This window comes from Podarcis filfolensis, assembly GCF_964270895.1.
Source record: "Podarcis filfolensis genome assembly, chromosome: 7".
Taxonomy (NCBI): Eukaryota; Metazoa; Chordata; class Lepidosauria; order Squamata; family Lacertidae; genus Podarcis; species Podarcis filfolensis.
In genome coordinates, this window is record NC_139603.1 from 1,234,386 (window position 1) to 1,254,026 (window position 19,641).

Below are 19,641 nucleotides of genomic sequence, written 5' to 3' on the forward strand. Positions count from 1 at the left end.
ACTCCATTTGGTTGCAAGCCAAAATGACTTAATTGTGATAGAAACCAACTATAAATACAGGAACTTCAAAAAGGGGAAATCTTAATTTAAATTGGCCTTATTTCTCGATTATTATTTTAAAATAATCTAAATTTGCTTAATTTAAATTAACTAATTCTGACAACAATCAAATCAGGGTCCTTCTCACCATCCCAACAGAACAAAATTTCAGTCCCTTTACATAACTTACTCCTCCCCACGACTCATGAAACTCAGTGCTGGCTTGCAGGCTGAGGCTTAAGTGGGGCTGTAACCAACTGCACGACCAGAGAAGGGGTTGATAATAATAAAAATGAAATTGCATGAATAGTTTTCAGGTTAGCCCCAATATTAAAGCAAGCTCTCCCACAGATTTCATCTAATTTCAACCTATGAATTGCCATGAACAGCATCAGCTAAGCAACCTCCAGATATTTCCAGTTACCTCTGCATCTTTCCTCCAGCTGGCAGCAATAATCATGACTGCTTACCTACTTTATTTGTTTCTATTTATTATATTTTATTCTATTTCTATAGAAGCAACACCTCCCTTTTTATGAAAAAAAAAATTTTCTTCCAGTAGCACCTTAAAGACCAACCAAGAACTAACTTAGTTGGTCTTTAAGGTGCTACTGGAAGAGGAGACTTCCGGGTTGGCGCCATTGTTTAATGGCGGATTCCCTCCGAGCTCCGGAGGGAATCGGCTCCGTAGCGTCTGGGTCTGGCCGCTGCGGCGAAGCGGAGACCCTTAAAATCACAGGCGCGGATGCCTGTGAACACAGAGACTCGGCGGGCACCATTTGCGCCCCCCCAATCCGCGACGGAGCCTTTTTAAAGGCTTCGGAACGGAGGCAGGGTGGTGGTGCTGAGAGTACTCCCTCGCCTACGGAGTGAAGCCGCAAGCCATTGACAGAGAGCGCCAACTTCTTCCAAGACCGATTGGACTCTAAAACATAAACCCGTGAGTAATACGGAGATTGGAACCTTAAAATTTTTTTTAATTTTGGATTTGGAACGAGCGGGAAGGGGCTAAAAAGGAAGTCCACCCCCCCCTCTTGTAAACAATTTAAAGCAAAGGACTGGGCAGCTAAGGTCGAGAGAATCTGTTTCTTGTTTTTTAATGAAAGATCTTGACTTCACGGTTTTGACACGATAAGAAGATTTACTGGAGGATAAAAAGAATTTTGGGAGTTGAAATTTCACACACCCCCCGAGACCCGGGAACGTCCTATGAGAAAGCCTGTTGCATTGAAGATTTTGACAGCTGTCAAGTGAGCTGCTAGTCAGCTAGTTGTCAGCTGGAAAAAGAGAACATTGTTTCTGCTGTTTTTGCTGGTTTATTTGGTATAATTTGTTGAAAACAAGGAGGACTGTTACAAAATAACTGGACTTTTGGTTTTGAGCTGAAAGGAATACTAAGGAACTAAAATCCCCCTAGAGGGGTAATAGGGACACTACATCATAAAAATGGCTGGAGTACGTAAATTTCAAGCAGAATTGGACAGAGCACTCGTTCTCTTGGGAAACTTGCAAGATGAATACAATGCTTTGTCTACAGAGGCATCACTACTACACTGGACAGTAAACAACATTTTTGAGCCTGATAAGGACTTGAAACAGGAAGCCTATTCTACTGAACAAATAAATGAAACTGAAAGTGTAGATACGATGGAGCAATATGTGGCTTTTGAAGAAAATGAAGGAGGAGCAGGAGATTTGCAGGAGTTAAAGGAGAGTTACAATATGAGGCCTGACATGATGACAAAAAAGGACAATAAAAATTGGATGTGGAAAGCCTGGTCTGAATGGGAGTCTGGAAAATGGAGAGACCCTCTTTGGAGGAGATCTGAAGACCTGAGGATTACAAATTTGTTGAAGGTGAAAGCTGGAGCTTTGGGGACATCTGGATCTGAAAGAAATTTGAAACAAGAGTTGGAGCACCCCATAGGCTTTGCTTTTAAGGATGGAGGACCGGCTGGAAGTAACATGGATTCTGTTGGGCCGGAGCCCCTCTGAGACTTGGGGCTTAATATCAAAGACTATCAAAGAGACCGGCAGAAAGGAACTGAGAGAGATATAAGGGCCTCGGACGTGAGATCTCCAGGCTAAATAAATAACATAAAGACTGACGGATATTGGTTGGGGACTGAAACCGGGAAAAGGGTGGGTGGAGGTTGGGAATCCAAAGGGTACATAAGGTTAATTTGCTTTTTATATTTTGTTAGTGGTAAGGAAATTGGGTAAATCGTGGAAGGGAAATTTTGGTCGACTTTAGGAAAAAGGTCTAAGAATAAATAATGAGGTACAAGCATTGATGTATAATTTTAATAAGGTAAAATTGGTTTTTTCTTTTTAAATTAATTGAAAATAAGGTTGTTAAAAATAAATTGAGGAAATGGAAAAAAGAAGTAAAATAAAATAATAGTATGTTAGAATAAATGTTTAAGCTAAGGTAAAGAAATAAGTTAAGGACTTGCTGAATTGACAATTTAAATTGGAATACAAGAAGGGGAGGTGTGAGGAGGTCTGAGAAATAAGGTTAAGAATAATAAGTAACAGAAACTTTATGTGTTTTTTCTATTTTTTTGTGTTTAGTTTTGAATATTATGTATTTTTGTGTTTTTTGTTTTGTTTATTTTTTGGTTTTTGTCTGTTGTGTGTCTCTTGAAAATGCTAATAAATATTTTATAAAAAAAATAAATAAGGTGCTACTGGAAGAAATTTTTTTTTGTTTTGTTTTGACTATGGCAGACCAACACGGCTCCCTTTTTATGGATGCACATGTTGCAGCTACAGCAAAGCGGCATTTTTCCACCTCTGGCGTGTTAAGCAGCTGGTCCCTTACCTTTCCCTCCCCGACCTGGCCACAGTGATCCATGTGACGGTCACCTCCAGGCTTGATTATTGTAACTCGCTCTACGTGGGGCTGCCCTTGAAGCTGACCCAGAAACTCCAGTGGGTGCAGAACGCTGTGGCGAGGCTCCTTATGGGGCTCTCGCCGCGGGATCACATTCATTCAGTGTTTTACCAGCTGCACTGCCTCCTGGTAGAGTACAGGGCCGGGTTTAAAGTGCTGGTTTTAACCTTTAAAGCCCTATACGGCCTAGGACCCTCATACTTACGGGACCGCCTCTCCTGGTATGTCCCACAGAGGACCCTATATGGTCCACAAATAATCTTGGAGGTCCCGGGTCTCAAGGAGGTTAGTCCAGGGCCAGAGCCTTTTCAGCTGTGGCCCCAGCCTGGTGGAATGCTCTGTCACAAGAGACATCTTTCCGCAGGGCCTGCAAGACGGAGCTGTTCCGCCGAGCCTTTGGTCTGGGCCCAGTCTGACCCCCTTCTTTCTATGGGACCCTGTATGTAAGTGGCCTCCTTGGCTCTTTCTATAGGCCCATATGGGACCAGCACGGGTGGCTGGGCCTGGTGAACTTTTAATGTTATTTTGATTTTAAATGTGATTTCAAATTGTATTTTAACTAATCATTTGATTTTGTGTTTTTAATGTATTAATATATTTGGTGTTAGCCGCCCTGAGCCCGGTCTTGGCCGGGGAGGGCGGGGTATTAATAATAATAATAATATTTCAAACTAACTTTTGTATTGCCGCCATGCACTCCTCCTATCTTGGAAACTGTAGTTTGGTACACGCGCTGAAAATCTTCTCTTAACTTGCCAACAGGACCAGAGTCTAGCATGTAAAGAACTGCAAAAAGGGCCTCAGGTGGATCTCCCCAGAAAGGGCGTTCTCCCAGGCAGCCCTAGCACCCCTCCACCCCACACAATCCCAGTATCCAGGGCTCCCTGAGAAGAAGGAATGAGTTCTGATCCAGTTTAATTCTGTAGTGTGGATTTGTCCATATTCTTACCGTCCGATTAGTGCAAATGGGCGTAAACGCATTAGTTCCACATGCAAAGAGTCTGTCCCCACCAATGAGAAGGACACGGATATAATTCTGGCACTCTTCCTAACATCAAAAAAGAAAGAGAAAACAGGATCATCAATGTCCCATAAGCAGTGTCCCATAAGCAAAACCTGACCTGCTCTTCAGTATCCTATGGTATGAAACTATGTATGAAAAAAAACAGATAAACTATACCTGAAGGTGTGTGCAGATTATATTTACAATCAATTCCTAATTACAAGAAACCCATTGATCCTTTTGAGAAGCTCTGCTGCATCACTTTCTCTATGCTTTGTTGTAGCAGTTGACTCAACTGTGGCAAGGGCCACTAAAAAACTTAATGCCAGTAATTGAGGCTCTTTTTTCCTCCAACCTCCAACAAACAATGCAGTACTCCATTCTTTGCTGTATTGCACATTGAATTTTCTAATACTAAAATGTCACAATGGTCCTCTCTAATTCTACGATTCCTTTTTTTACATGCGCTCACATTGTGCACCCTGTAACTCTTCCAGGCATTTTGGATTTGGTATAACTCTTTGAGGCCATACTATCTCAGGTTCATAAAGGAAGCTGTATGAAGCCCGCCCTTCCCCGTGAAAGGGGGAGAGGGGGGGAGGGAGAAAGGGAGTATTGGGGCAAACTCAGTTATTGATATGTGGGGGTAATTTCAGAGGAACAGACACTCCTTGGAGCAGGCACTGCACCCTCCACACCTGGCGATGCAGAAACTGTCAAACATTCATAGAGTTGGTCAAAGGAATCAATCAATCTCCAAGTTTTTCTGCCTCTTTCAAAAGTATGATTCAAGGGTGCCTTGGCTGTGACTGTGCTCATAATTTTGTAGCTGGACATTTTTGTGGAGGTCAGCTTGTCCATACAAGAACTGTGTGCGTTGTGGGCGATGCCAAGGCAACCCTTTGTGGTCTATATATGCAGCTACCATTATATGTGGCATGAAACAGACCGACTGCAGTCACAGAATGCATTCAGCCCATAGCTTTGGGGTATGCAGAACAAAGAGTATTCAGATTTCTACCTTGAAGTACTATCTCAAGGGGAATTATGGATTTTATAAGATTTGTAAACGCCAAATAATCTCTGGTGTCTGTACTATATGTTGTCATGCAAGCAGGAAACAAATTTGGTAAGGCTTGTTTCTATTTTCATAGTCCTAGTGTTTTAAAATTGCATCTGCAGATTTTTAAACCTCCAGCCTGACTTTTTCCGGAAGTAAGAATGCATTATGATTGGTTGTTATAACTGCAAAGATATGCTTCCTGCTTTTATCACTCTACCCCCCTCAAAGGACTGAATTTGGAAACAACAATAAAGGTCTATTTGCTGTACCATTCAGGTGCTTCCAGCACCCCAGAAAGTCTACAGACAAGGCTGAGTGAAATTCAGTCTGGTTACCGACTTTGTCCCAGGACCAAAGAACAAAGCCTAAGGAGTTCACTGTAACTCAAAAACATGCACCCAACATGGTAAACACTAGCAGGTTCCCATAATAATATAGCTCCAACTGTTCTGCTGTGGTGTGAGAGCAACCACAGTACAAAGACTTTTGAGTGGGACTTTAAGCATGCATGCACAAAGGCGAACCCTCCAGTTCCTAAGCCTGCCAAGTGTCCATGCACTGGATGCAATATCTGCATGAGGTCTGTGTGTGTGGGTCCAAACTGGAGTTAACTCACATAGGACACTGCACAAATGTGCAATCCAGTAAGCAGATCCCAACAGGTCTTTAGGCAGGAAAGATGCACACACTGAGCAGTGTGGTCTTGTTCCTTCACTATGTACAGATGCTAACTTGATTAGAACCTTGCTTGAATGAGTCTGCAATCCTGTGAACATTTTCAAGTAAACATGCATAGGCACAAGTGGACAGATGAACTTTCTCACTCGGATCTAGGAAATTAATTATTTAAGAAGGAGCTACTCACCTTTGATTTGCCTTTACTGTAACAAGCCTTTGTAGTAGCTTCATCACAAGACCACTCCACTCCCTAGCACACAGAAAGAAATAAAGATTAGATGCAGAAAACAACAAGCAAAATGCCCAGGAGCAAGCTTAGAGATCGTGTGTTTCCACTGAAATAAACAACAATGATTTAAAATTGCATGGGAGAAAAAATATAATGGCTGTATTTGGGCATCACGGTAAACCATAAATCATGGCTTGCTGGGCACGAGTGAATCATGACTGTTTCGCTTCTCCACGCTAGCACTGGGAGCAAGCAAACCGCAAGCCCTGGCTCAGCATTGCTTCTGAACCAGAAGTCGTGGGTTGTTTTGCTCCAGATGATAGTAACTTACAGTTTGCTTTTGGCTTCGCAATCATGGTGTGCTTCTTCTGCACGCAAGAGGCAAGGAGTGAAGCAAGTAAATTCATTCACGCACAGGATGACGAAAGACCAAAATATAACTATGGAGAAATTAATTCAGGGCCACACGTAGCCACATTTGTTCACCTGTTTCCCTTGTTCATGTATGAGGTGTGGCTGGGGTGGGTGTGGGGTTCAGGGTCTTGTTTCAACATCAAAACCCTTAATGTGCTGAACAAGCACATTAAGAAATAAACATGTTTTTTATTATTTAGAATGGCCAAAATATTTATGTGTTTATTTAAAAAATCTGTATGCTGCCATTCACCAAATGATTTCAAGACAGTCCAGGACTGGATACTAAAAACCATGAAATACTATTAATAACAAATAAACACCATAAAGGATTAAAACAAAACATGAGGATGCAGGATGGATAAAGATGCACATTAAAATCAAAGACATGTTAAAGACCCAGGTGGAAAAAAGCAGTACCTTGAAAGCCAAGGAGATGACCGCAATTTAGGTCCCAGGCTATATAGGGCATTGCTGGGAAACCTCCAATGGGTCATTTCCCCCAAATCACGTCCCCCTGCTCTACATCTGACATCATATAAGGTAAGGCTCCCTGTTGAAAGCAGAATTTGCAGGAGCCTCTGATCAGCTGATGCCTGCAAATCTTTGTATCTTTGCCTGTGCAGTATATTGATTTCTGCAATACTGCTGTTGAAGTCACAGAGTAGGCCATTTACCTCCCTGTTCTATGGTCAACCTTTGAACATTCATTCCCTGCGTTCCTTGCAACCAAGTCAGTGTTCATGTGAACCTAACCAGTGTGGTGTCATAGTTAGAGCACCAAACGAGGACTGAGGAGAACGGTGTTCAATTCTCTCTCTCCTGAACCATGAAGCTCACTGAGTACCTTTGGAACAGCCAGCAACACTCACCCCACTTCACTGGGTTGTGAGGATAAGATAGGGAGAAGATAGTATGTGTTGCCTGGAGGATATAAATATTATATTTATATTTATATATTTATTTTCAGGGTTTCATTTTCCTCTCTAAAAAACCTTACACTATTCAGTCAGATATTAAAAGTACATAAAATTAGTATATTATTAATTATTTATCAATAACGCATTATTAATGTATCATTCTATATGATTAGAACTTCCAAATTATACTAAAGATTATTATACTAATAATCCAAATTATACTAAATCCCTATGTGGGACTGATATACCACTGTACTGCTCCAAAGGGTGCCTCCCTTGACAAAGGGGAGAGTTGAAGGAAGAGTTGAAGTCATCAATTCTTTGTCTGCTGAGGGACCAGTTTCCATGGAGACACAGCCGTCAGCTGAGACAGACTGGAAGAGGGAGGGAGACCCACAAGATGCTTTTCCTTTCCAGGCATGGGCTGGAAATCTGTAGAACCTTTGCAAGTTTTCACTTGACTTGGCTACTGTAATTGCCTCTACCTGACTTCAGCAACCCTACAATTGGCACAGAAACTAGAGCTGTGACTTCTTGATTCTTGTTTAAATAAATTCCCAAAGCCAAGAATCAACACTTGGCACGTAGCATCATGCAAGCAGCTTTTCTTGGAACCTGTACTGAGTTTGCTGTGAAATAATAGGCGGGGGGGGGGGAGTATTTAACAGCAGGGATAATAGCTCAAAGATAATGTGATTTTCCAAACTTTCTACTGTCAAGGAACCTTGTTCACATTGACTCGCATGCAAAGTAATCAAGCTGTGATTGTCCCATGTGTTGGAGAAACTGCCCCATAATATTCCACATTTCAGAAGGAATTGGTCCTGATTTATCACTGCATCTGAAAGAAACTCATTGATGTGCTTCATTGTAAGTTGGGGAAAGTGTTTCCTGTGGTTTGGAGAGGGCTCGCCCTGAAATGTCAGCGCATCATTTTTAAAAAGTCTCCTTGAATCAGGGAGGGGAACAGCAAATTCTGGAAGCATATTAAAAGCAGACTTTCGGATAAAAGTCAACAAATTCACGGTTGCGGGTTCGTCGGGGAAGGAGTAGGACGTGTACCTTGCGGCTGATAGGAGCGGAATTGTTTTTAAAGGCTCCATTCCTGAAAGTGTAAAAAAGTAAAGGGAAATGGCCAAGCATACCAAGCAGCATAGCTGTCAAGCGTCCCTTATTTGGCGGAGCAGTCCCTTATCCCAGCGCCATGTCCCTTATTGATGATGTCCCTTAAATAAGCTACTGAAGGTAATGGGGCCCTTTCTATGTCCAGCTGTGCTTTGTCAACAACAAATTGTTGCTGTTTTTTTGTGTTGAATATATGCTATATGGTAATTTATGGACCTAATGGGTATCTAAAGCCATTTTCACGCAACAAAATATGTATTTTATCAAAGTAATTGTTGATCCCTTATTTTGGCTGCTGATCCCTTATTTTCAAATCTGTAAGTTGACAGCTATGCCAAGCAGACTGCCCATACGTCCACTGGTGGCAAAGCTCCACGTAAACAGCTGGCTACCAAAGCTGCTCGGAAAAGCGCTCCCTCTACTGGTGGAGTCAAGAAACCTCATCGCTACAAGCCTGGTACTGTGGCACTGCGAGAGATTCGTCGTTACCAAAAGTCCACGGAACTTTTGATGCGCAAGCTTCCGTTCCAGAGGCTGGTAAGGGAGATGGCTCAAGACTTCAAGACAGACTTGAGGATCCAGAGTGTAGCCATTGGTGCTCTGCAAGAGGCTAGTGAAGCATATCTGGTGGGTCTCTTTGAAGACACGAACCTGTGTGCCATCCATGCCAAGAGAGTCACCATCATGCCCAAAGACATCCAATTGGCTCGTAGGATATGGGGGGAGAGGGCTTAAGAAGAGGAAGTTTTTATGGTGTTTTGTAGTAAATTCTGTAAAATACTTTGGTTTCAATTTGTGACTTTTTTTGTATGAAATTGTTTATAATATGTTACATTTGTACTTAAATCATTCCATCTTTCACCCAGGATGAATGCTAAAAGTGACTGTTCACATAAAAACAGTGATGTGAGCTTTGTTGCTCAACAGTGACAAGTTGCTAATATGCAGACGGGATGGGTGATCTTTCTTGCTTTTCATGCATGTTTCTGATGTTAATGACTTGTTGGGTAGCTAAAATTGTAAGGTACTAGAATTGATATAAATGTGTACAGGGTCTTTTTGCAATAAAACTGGTTATAAGGTAAAGGGACCCCTGACCATTAGGTCCAGTTGTGACCGACTCTGGGGTTGGGGCGCTCATCTCGCTCTATAGGCAGAGGGAGCCGGCGTACAGCTTCCGGGTCATGTGGCCAGCATAACTAAGCCGCTTCTGGCAAACCAAAGCAGCACACGGAAACGCCGTTTACCTTCCCGCCGGAGCGGTACCTATTTATCTACTTGCACTTTGACTTGCTTTCGAACTGCTAGGTTGGCAGGAGCAGGGACCGAGCAATGGGAGCTCACCCTGTCGCGGGGATTCGAACCACTGACCTTCTGATCGGCAACTCCTAGGCTCTGTGGTTTAACCCACAGTGCCACCCGCGTCCCTAAAACTGGTTACAACTTGATCCCCCCCCCAAAAGGCAACAAATTCTTAATTCAGGGCAAGCATACAAATAACCAGATTTAAACAATTATTTAATTCTGGTTCTTTTATTTTCTTGATTATGATTACTGGATTATTTATACAGTGGTACCTCATATTACAGACGCTTCAGGTTCCAGACGCTTCAAGTTCCAGACTCCGCTAACCCAGAAATACTACCTCGGGTTGAGAACTTTGCTTCAGGATGAGAACAGAAATCATGCTCTGGCGGCGCAGCAGCAGCAGGAGGCCCCATTAGCTAAAGTGCTGCTTCAGGTTAAGAACAGTTTCAGGTTAAGAATGGACTACCGGAACGAATTAAGTTCTTAACCCGAGGTACCACTCCACTGTACAGTCAAACCTTGGTTGTCAAATGTAATCTGTTCCGGAAGACCTTTCAACTTCCGAAACGTTTGACAACCGAGGCGCGGCTTCCAATTGGTTGCCAGAGCTTCTTGCACTCAAGCAGCGAAAAACATGTGTGTGGGAGGCAGACCCCAGAGACAGCTCTTGAGGTTTGTTACAGTCTTCAACTGGCCTTTGTCTTTGCTTTGATCTGCAGCAATTAGCAGTTGATAGCATGTATCTCCATGCTATGAAAATGTTCACCTGCTAATTGCTGAAGATCAAACACTTTTAAAAGACACAGGAACCAGGGCTGGTTGAAAAGTTGACAACCGTGCCCTGTTCTGTTTCAGGACTTCTGATCTTCACTGTTCCACATGGTTAGGACTAGAAATCAGAGAGATCGGCTTCTTCCTGCTTAACCTGCTTCCCAATTCAGTGAATGGTTCTATTGCCTTGAAATGCCAGATTTCAACATGAAAAGTTTGGTCCAGCTCTAGTATAAATTCTTGCCTTCTGTCTCCTGCTTTTCCCAAATCCCTGCCTGCTCTAAGCACCAAATTCAGTTAACAGCAAGCCTGGTTTGTTTCTTTGTTTTTTGGTTTTTTTACCACCAGAAAAATACACATTTTACAGAGTAATATAAAGAAAAGGAGGGGGGGGGGAGACAGAAGCAGATCTCTTTCCCAAGGAGCTTACAATCTCAGTTTAGACAGAGGAGAAACGAAGGAAGGAAAGAAAAAGGTAACTGGATGAATGGAAGAATATAACTGAAGGCAGTTCAGTGGGTGGAGTCCAGCAAGTGGAGGCTATTTATTTATTTTTATTTAATATTTACAATACACTTATACTGAAGTATACAACACCACCACACTTAAACTTATAAGTATTTTTTAGGCACCTACTTAGGAGAAACATCAGTCATGTCAAAGGTCCGCTGACCCCGCTGCCGCATAGCAGCTCAATACAATACGTAACACAATATTTGAATGTAAGAGTTAATTTCGTGTGCATAGCGCCGTTGAGTCTGACAAGCCCCACTGTTGTGAATGACAAGCGCTGCCGCTGGCGCGGCGTGTCTTTGGTAAATGACGCAGAAAGACGAAAGTCTTTTGGTGAAACAGTAGGTATACATTTCAGTAATACCTAGGTATATATGTATTTTGTTTTTCTAGCTTAATCAAAATTATTTATTACTTCATAACAGGTAGATAGTTAAGAGTGGCGGGCGTTCCCCGGAATTCAGCGCCCGGGTGCCCCGCACCCCTTGCACCCCGGGTAAAGACAGCCTTGCCCATAGGAGCTTTGGAGGAAGAACAAGGAGGAGTTTGTGTATGAATGAAGTATTGCACTGCTACACCCATTATGACGCACACCAGACAGATACAGCAACAACATCTACCATCGCAACCACTTCATACCAACAGAAATACATCTCTTTTGAGCCCCTTCCAACTCCACAATTCTGTGATTCTATGAACTTCTATAAACTAAAAACAGAAAACAAACAGAAAAGAACAAAACAAAATTCCAGACAGATGGCAGAGCATGCCTTAGGCAGATGGCTCTGGTAATTAGACACTGGCAAAATATATTATTTCCAAAGGTGGTTGGATTACACCGCCTCAGAAAACAGCTACATAATTTCATAATTCCATTTAGTTGCGTTTTTACTATTGTTATCTGTTTGCCTTCACATCTTATGCCATGTATTCAAACACCATGTTTTTCAAAGGTGCAATGCAACCAAGAATATAATTTGACAGAACAAAATGACAGTAATCAGTGGAGGCTTCAGGTTTGCAGGGCTGGTGAAGGGGGCTCTGGCAAAAACCGTCATCCTCCACCCCAGGAGTTTGCTAGCTGATCAGGGAGAGAGAGGCAGTGGGGAAGCAGCTTCTCCCTCTCTGCCATTGCTACTCACTTGCTCCCCCTCCAGGCCTGGGTTTGGTGAGCACATGGGCAATGACAGCCAAAGGAGGAGAAGCATCAGGGGCAGAAGGTCCTTGGCAGAGAGCCTCTGCCAACCTCTGACAGACACAGATTGACCGTACCCATGCGACAATGGAATAGCATCACTGTGCATCGTTCCAAGATGTGTTAGTTGTTGTAGCTACTGACTCATAGTCAAGGAACGGAGTTTATTGCTTACTGAAGGAACCAGGGGCATTTTACCCATAGAGGCTAGTGGCGTGGGGCACCAGGGCGCCAAGTTCTGGAGGGCGCCAGGGAAGAGGCGGAGGCTGGACGCGGCACCTCCCAGCATCAGCTCGCCGCCGAAGCAGTGCCGCGCCCGGCGCCTTCTGCCGTGGCCACCACAGCACAAAGCGGCCAGTTGAGCCGGGAGGCACCGTGTCCAGCCTCTTCCCTGGTGCCCTCCAGAACTTGGCGCCCTGGTGCCGCCCTCCAGCCACTGCCTGCCACCTCCAGCCCCACCGGCAGCGCCATTCTCCCTAAACAGGGGGGGAGCGGGCGCCGGAGGGAGTTTTGCACCATGGCGCCGGATATGCTTAAGACAGCCCTGGAAGGAACACATGTGAACATGAGAACTGCCTTGCTAGATCAACTCCAGTCATTTCTCCAACAACTGCAAGACAAGACAGCTCTGGAAACTTACAAGCAGAGCACAAGGGTTATGGCCAAGCCGAGGTTTAATTTAGCAGTAGTAGTTAACAGCAGTAACAGCCTCATCCTCCATTTAAAGCCATTCTGCTGCCTCCTGTGGTGTCTCTCATGGGGACAGCAGATTCTTCAATCCAGTGGAGGTTTTACTCAGTGGAAAGGAGACTGAGGTGAGTTTTGTCAATTGGTTCTTTTTTTTTTTTTTAATGATATTTATTAAGAGTTTCAAAAGTACAAAAAATTGAAGGAGAAAAAAAGAGAAAAAAGAGAAAGAATACATAAAATACATAAAAACCAATACAACAACACAACAACAACAACAAAAAATACAACTCCCATATTACATATCTTCATCTTTCATTTGCTTATTTCCTTGACCTCCTCACACCTCCCTTTTTGTATTCTAGCTTAATTAGTTGTTTCAGCAAATTCTTTCCATCTTTCTCACTTTTTATTAAATAATTTATCTCAACAGTCTAACCTATTAATTAACTCAGTAAATCCTTTCCATCTTTCACCATATTCTGTGGTTCCATTTGCCTTAATTTGTTTAACCTTATCTTACCATAAAATACCTTAAAACTTAAAACTTAATACTTATTTATACATAACTCCTTATATCATTTCTACTAAAGCCAAAAAGTTTCTTTTTATTCCAACATTTTCCCTAATATACATTAATTTTACACTAATTCCCAAAATAAAGATTTTCCTTTAAAGACTCTTCCGATTTTCATCCAACGTCCCTTCTTCCTGGTCTCGGGTTATGTCAGTCCTTACTATCCATTCCATCTAGTCCATCAACCTGGTAATCTGATATCCGAGGCTCTTAAATCACTTCCATGCCCCTTCTGCAGATCTTTTTCTTCTTGTTTATACTTGCACTTTTCCTTGTCTTTTGTTGGTCTCTTTCTTAGTTTCTTTCCTTTCTCCTTGAGGAGTAGGTCTCCAGGGAATTTCCACCCATACTTATCTCCATCTCCCCACATCAGACCAACCCATTCCCCACAGTCCCACTCCCCACAATCATCAAAATAATCCAAAAGATCTTTAACAGCATATTTCAAAATCTCTCCAAAGTTGAGAGCCTCCTCAGCTCCAGACTCCCTCTGGCCCATTTCAAATTCATTCTTCCAAAACAGCGACTTATACTCCTGCAGGGCCTCGGGTCTCTCCATTTGTGTTGCTTGAGGTAGCACCGTGACTTCCTCCATTATTATCTGCCCTTGCATTTGCCCAGTCAAACCAGTTTCCTGGATTGGTCCCTGTATGATTTCTATGTCAAGTCCACATTCCCTGATTCCAACAGTCATCAAATCCAACTTCTCGTTCATCAAATCCACCTTCTCATGCATCTGCTCCAACAAAGCACTTGTCTTGCAAAAAGCAAGCACCAGGACTTCTTCCGAACACATTTTTGTTCAAGGTCACAGTCTAGTCCCACGATGTTAATCTCACAGCTGTGGAATCCCCAAGTGAACTGCAGCAACAATTTGACAAGCTCCCTCTAGAGGATACAATTTCTATTTGTGTCCATCTTTTTAAAGCATATTCAACAAAAGAAAGTTACTTTCAATTTTCAAATATTTTGTTTCTTTAAAATGCAGCAGGCAACATTGGAATCAATTTGTTTCTCTTTTTTCTTGCTATCTGTCAAAATGTTCCTTTCACAGTCAATGGACGTCTCCAATAATTTCTGTCTCCGACACCCCGTTCCCAGGTTTGAGACGGTGGAAACTTATTTTCTTTTACTCCCTCTCCTGCAGGCTTGAACAGTTTAATTTCCCCCCCTTTTCTCCTGCTTCCAAGGGGGTTTTAATAGTTATAAATGAAGGAAATTTCGACCTTTATAAAACGACTTTTCAGGCTATTAGCTTACAAGATTTTTGCTTCAGATTATTTACAAAAAGCGGAAGGCGGACTTCCTGTTTTGAGCCTTCCTGCTTCCGTGCCAAATTAAGTTATTTCTTAATCCAATTTTCCGTTTCTACTCACGGGTACTTATTTAGAGTCCAATTGTCGACAGGAAAAAGTCAGCGCTCTCCGGTAATGGCAGTGTGGCTTCCCTCCGTGAAAGTAGCAGTCAGTTCGCAGCACCGCGCCGATCACCCTACTTCGCTCCGGAGCCCCAAAATGGGGTTCCCCGCGAGTAGGGGAGGCGCTCCTGGTGCTCTGCCGAACCCCACGTTCCCAGGCTTCTTCCACCTGGGATTTCTAGCGGGTCCCCACCTTCGCCGCGGCGGGTAGACCCAGTTTCCACGGAGACAGTTCCTCCGATCGGAGGAACTCCGCCATTTCGCCGATGGCGCTAACCCGGAAGTCGTCAATTGGTTCTCTCCTCTGCAGGTCCCCCTTCCCTCTGAATCTTATGTGCTGTTCTGAAGGGTCCCCCATTCAGGAATAGATGGGGGCTGCAGAAAATCTCCTCCTTCCCGGTTCTGCTAAAGCCTCTGCTGGATCAAAGTGTCTTCTGTCAGCAGATGGTCACCACTGGATGCAACCCATTTAGCTAGTGGTGACTGTCACATCTAGCCAGACCCCCAAAAGGAGTTATGCACTTGAGACTGGTGAGACTTTGCAAAATTAGGGTGGCATGAGCAAGTTCTTTTTACCAGTTCAAAATACTCTCCCTAAGACTTGTTGCACCTGGAAGAAGTGCTGCTTTTTCTGTCGCAACAGCTCATGAGGAAGAAAGGAAAATATCACAGCCCACATTCAGAGAACCTGCGACGTTCTCTAGCTGCATGGTAATCTCAGAGGGAGAGAAGCCACTGCCTGAGGAGTCATCACCTCCCCCTCCTCCCAGACTACCCAGGCCAGAGGATGCACTATTGTTAGACTCCATCAGATCCTCCAAGTGTCCCTCGTTTACAGGGACAGTTCTGGATTTACAGAAACTGTCCTGGTTTCTGATTTGATCCCGGAATGTCCCCCTTTTCCTTAGGACATCCCTATTTCCATTGGAGTAATGTTGGAGGGTATGGAGTTATCTGACCCCCGAGCCATCTGAAGGGAAGTTTTTTAATGTCTGGAAGTTTTTTAATGTTTAATGCTTTATTATGTTTTTATATATGTTGGAAGCCACCGTGAGTGGCTAGGGCAACCCAGTCAGATGGGTGGGATATAAATAGTAAAGTTGCTGTTGTTGTTATGGACGTCTCTATTTTTGTCACAGAAATGTTGGAGGGTTGTCAGCTCAGGACACCCCTCACTTCCTCCAGCCTGCAGGAGGCAGCTTTTACAGAATAGGGCGGTGGCCCTTTAAAAGAAGAAACCATTCTCCTGAAGGGGTAGAGCAAATGCAGGTGGCTCAGGCCAGCCAACCAGCTTTTATATGACTTCAGGATGCTCTTGAGGTAGCAGTTCTCCTGTCTAAGACTTAGTCAAGATGACTGAGACCAGGATAGGCAACATGGCAGCCTGCAGATATTTTGGACTACAACTCCCATTATCCCCGATCATTAGTCATGCTGGCTGGGGCTGGAGGGCACCATGTTGAGAACCCCTGACTTGACTCTGTAGGACATTCTGAGTTCTGCCTGGATATGCCATTACTGGAACTTTTGTATGCAGTGCATATGCTCTGCCAGCCAGCAATGGTCCTTCCTCTTTCTCATTCCTAATAATAATTCACATGGTGGTTGTCTTTAAAAAACCCCCACAAAAAACAGTACTGCACATATTTTCATGGAGCAGCCCCCTCAGAAGCCAGCATCCCTCCCAGCTCCTCTGAGCAGCCTGCATTTTAAGTTACTTTTTCAAACAGTTATGGTACCAACACATGGCAGCTGAGGGCATCTTAGAGATGCAATGAGCATTATTCAAAACACTATTGAGAAGCAATTATGAGAAAATTCTTCAAGCTGTGTCAAAATGCGCTCAAACAAATTTGGCATTTATTTCCAGCCGTACCCTTTAGCAATGCTTGGCAGGATTTTTGGAATAATGCTGTCGAACTGGTAACATGTACTGTGGTCTTCTGTCAGACAAATTCTGTAATCAAACTGAGGCAGAACTGAAAGGATAGTGGTACATGCTTTAAAATAAAAGCTGATAAAAGCCAGAGTGTGTATGATATCAATAGCTGAAGAATCTATATGGATGGCTGTAGAGAAAGGTTAGTGAAATATATAATGTGTTGTGCTATGCAAGCAGTCTTGCAGGGAACCTGGCATTACAGCAGATAAATAACTGTCAGGCCAAAAATCCTATGAATTGTAGTTTCTACATTTCTGTTTATTACAATTATAATTCCAACCTCTTTGAACTTCAGTCCTTGGTGAAGTAGCACATAGCTGCATTTGTTCTTACCTGTGCACACATTTAAAAGACATGTGGACATGCATGAATATTACCCATAGATTTATAACTCAGTCCTGTGCATGCCTAATCTCCAGTAATACCCATTAATTTCACTCGTCTCTCTCCTAGGCAAGTATCTATGGGAAGCTCTGGTAACCACACAACAAAAATATTTGCCTGGCAAAGGGTGAAGCCGCCCTCAATAAATACCCCATATATGCTAGTATTTCAACTTCACTCACCATTAACCTCATTAATGCAGGGAGTAAAACACCTGCACGGCTATAGTGCATGACCGCATGCCTCCTTCTCCCCCTTTCTAAAAAAAATTGTAGGTGGTTAATTTGGACACATTGTGCCTCAAGAGCACAGTGAAAATGGCCCTGAGTAGGTAGACAGACCAAGTTCCTCTTGTAGCAGGGTGGCTTCTAATATGGCTGCCAAGGCAAGCAGGTGTTTTGTATGTTTTTTAAAGGCATCTTTACAAGATGGAATATAAAGGCAATTCAGTAACAGCTGAAACCCTCTGTGCAATAGGAATACAAAATACAAAATGCAGACTCAGGTAGGGATCATACGCACAATTAGTTTCCATGATTATGCTTAGCTTATGGGGAATTTCTGTTCCCCACAAGCAAAGAGTTGAATGCCATCCACGTCATGGCTTCACAAATTAAGAGCCAATTTATATGTTAGATTTTGAAGATAATTCACACATGACCTTTTTAGGTTAAGAGGAACATGTTTGGGAAAGTATTAGACACAAGGGCGTATTAGCAAAGAGCCAGGATTGGCTATAGTTCTCTCTGACATACTTGGTTGCCAGCCCAGGTTTTCTGTCAAATAATGTGTGGCAGAGGTGCTAAGTTGCGCCTAACATGGGGGGGGGGGGGAGAGGCACGCAATACAGGTGCGCTGGGCTCCTCAAAGAGTTGCACACACACACCTTACCTGGCTGCATAACATATGCAGCTAAGACATAACTAAACCTTATCTATCTATAAGAAATGTAAATACAAACCATCAGCAGTAGCAACCATATTGAGCATGTACAAGTCATGGTAGATACATTTGTATATAGATCACTGTAGGTTGTACCCACTTCAGACTGCAGGTGGGAATTCACTTAATGAAATGCCCTTCCGTACCAGAGAGAGAGAGAAAACCCTCTGCATAGAAAACTAGGTATCAAGGACAGAAGGCAGCAGAACCACATGCTCATGGTCCCTGAAATGCTAATTGCTAGAAGAAAGATGTATTAAAATAAGCCTACACAACTTGTCCCAAAAAGCTGTTCTGAGATTTATTTTAAAATACTGTATAGTGAGAAATAAAATATACAAGAGAAGCCAACTGTGCGGATAAAATTCAATAAAAATGCTTTAAAGGGGATAAAAGAAGGGGGAAACAAAACAAAAGTCAGTTGCACCATTTGACATCCTGAAGCTTTTTCACATCTTCACTGAAAACGTTTTAATGTCCATTTGTTTTGCTTCTTTTTTAAAAGAGGGAGGGGTAAAAGTTAACTGCTTACCTGGATGAGAGAAAGATCCTCACTATGTAGCCTGAAGAGGTAGTTTCTAAAAGAGGGAAAGGAGAAATGGCATCAGTTATGCAGGTGAACCAGGAGACCATGGCTCTTGGATATTCTTGATTTAGAAGCTTAAAAGCCTTTGTCATAGTAAACCTGGATTTGCCACTGACAGTGCACTTGACAAATAGCTGCAGCCGCCCCTAGCTCTTCAATAAGGAGTAAACCTATATAATGTATCTGTTAACTACACATTGTGTTTAGCTTAGTAGAACCAGGAGTTTGGAAGATTTCCTATTGAAATCAAACAAGCCCCTGCAATTTTGGAAATCTACTGCCTGCTGAAAACGTTTCTATTTTGCGAAGAAGTGTTGGCCACTTGTTCTGTATTTCATTATTTTATAGTTTTATGATGTTTCATGATTTTATTGTACACTGCCATGGTATTTTTCAATGAGTTGTCAATTTAGAAATACTCTGACAGAGAAATAAAACGTTTCAAAACTTGTTTGTCTTGTTAGGCGTTTCTAGGTGTACACTGAAGGTTGTCGAAAGCAGAGAGATGTTTGATAATTTTACTGTAGGTATCTTACCTTAAGCAACTTAGGATGAGATCTACATTTTCTTTCTTAGTTTCTCTAAAGTTTACTCCCACTGGCATTTTGAGTGACTAGGAGGAGGAGATACAAATATCTGTGTGTCTGTTATATATCAAATATTTAACTCTATAGACTCTTGACATGTGGAGCATAGACAGAGAGGAAGTCCCAGAGCCCAGGGTTGTATTCAAGTAGCACTAAGTAGGAATGACCTAGGCTTGTACAATGTGACTCTCCTCCCCTACATCTTCCCCTTCAGGAGCAGTTTTGGGGACAGTGGGGGGTGCAGGGAGAGAAGGGGAAGGGAAGGGGAAGTCCCATTGCACAAGCAGAAGTCACTCTGTGCAATTATTTGGTTGAATACTGCAAAGGTCCTTTAAGGACCTTCCTTCTTTTCTTTCTTAATCTAC

General features: G+C 42.8%; 2 protein-coding genes across 6 annotated transcripts in view; one reads left to right on the top strand and one right to left on the bottom strand.

Annotated features, from left to right (window-relative positions):
• The window catches only part of SEMA5A (semaphorin 5A), a gene marked incomplete at its 3' end in the record, with an annotated part of 148,389 nt that overhangs the window by 61,009 nt on the left and 67,739 nt on the right, over nucleotides 1–19,641 (bottom strand). For all 5 annotated transcript variants that reach the window (XM_083624292.1, XM_083624293.1, XM_083624296.1 and 2 more), the window contains exons 4-6: nucleotides 18,636–18,681; nucleotides 5,867–5,929; nucleotides 3,885–3,983 (exon numbers count right to left, since the gene is read on the bottom strand). In XM_083624292.1, coding sequence (XP_083480418.1) covers nucleotides 3,885–3,983; nucleotides 5,867–5,929; nucleotides 18,636–18,681 — 208 coding nt within the window. The remainder of the gene's footprint in view (nucleotides 1–3,884; nucleotides 3,984–5,866; nucleotides 5,930–18,635; nucleotides 18,682–19,641) is intronic.
• On the top strand, nucleotides 6,263–9,145 carry LOC310766976 (histone H3.3A-like; the record flags this gene model as incomplete). Its single annotated transcript, XM_083623632.1, has 2 exons — nucleotides 6,263–6,305; nucleotides 8,690–9,145. The coding sequence occupies 2 exons, from the start codon at nucleotides 6,263–6,265 to the stop codon at nucleotides 9,100–9,102; spliced, it is 456 nt and encodes a 151-aa protein (XP_083479758.1). The 3' UTR covers nucleotides 9,103–9,145.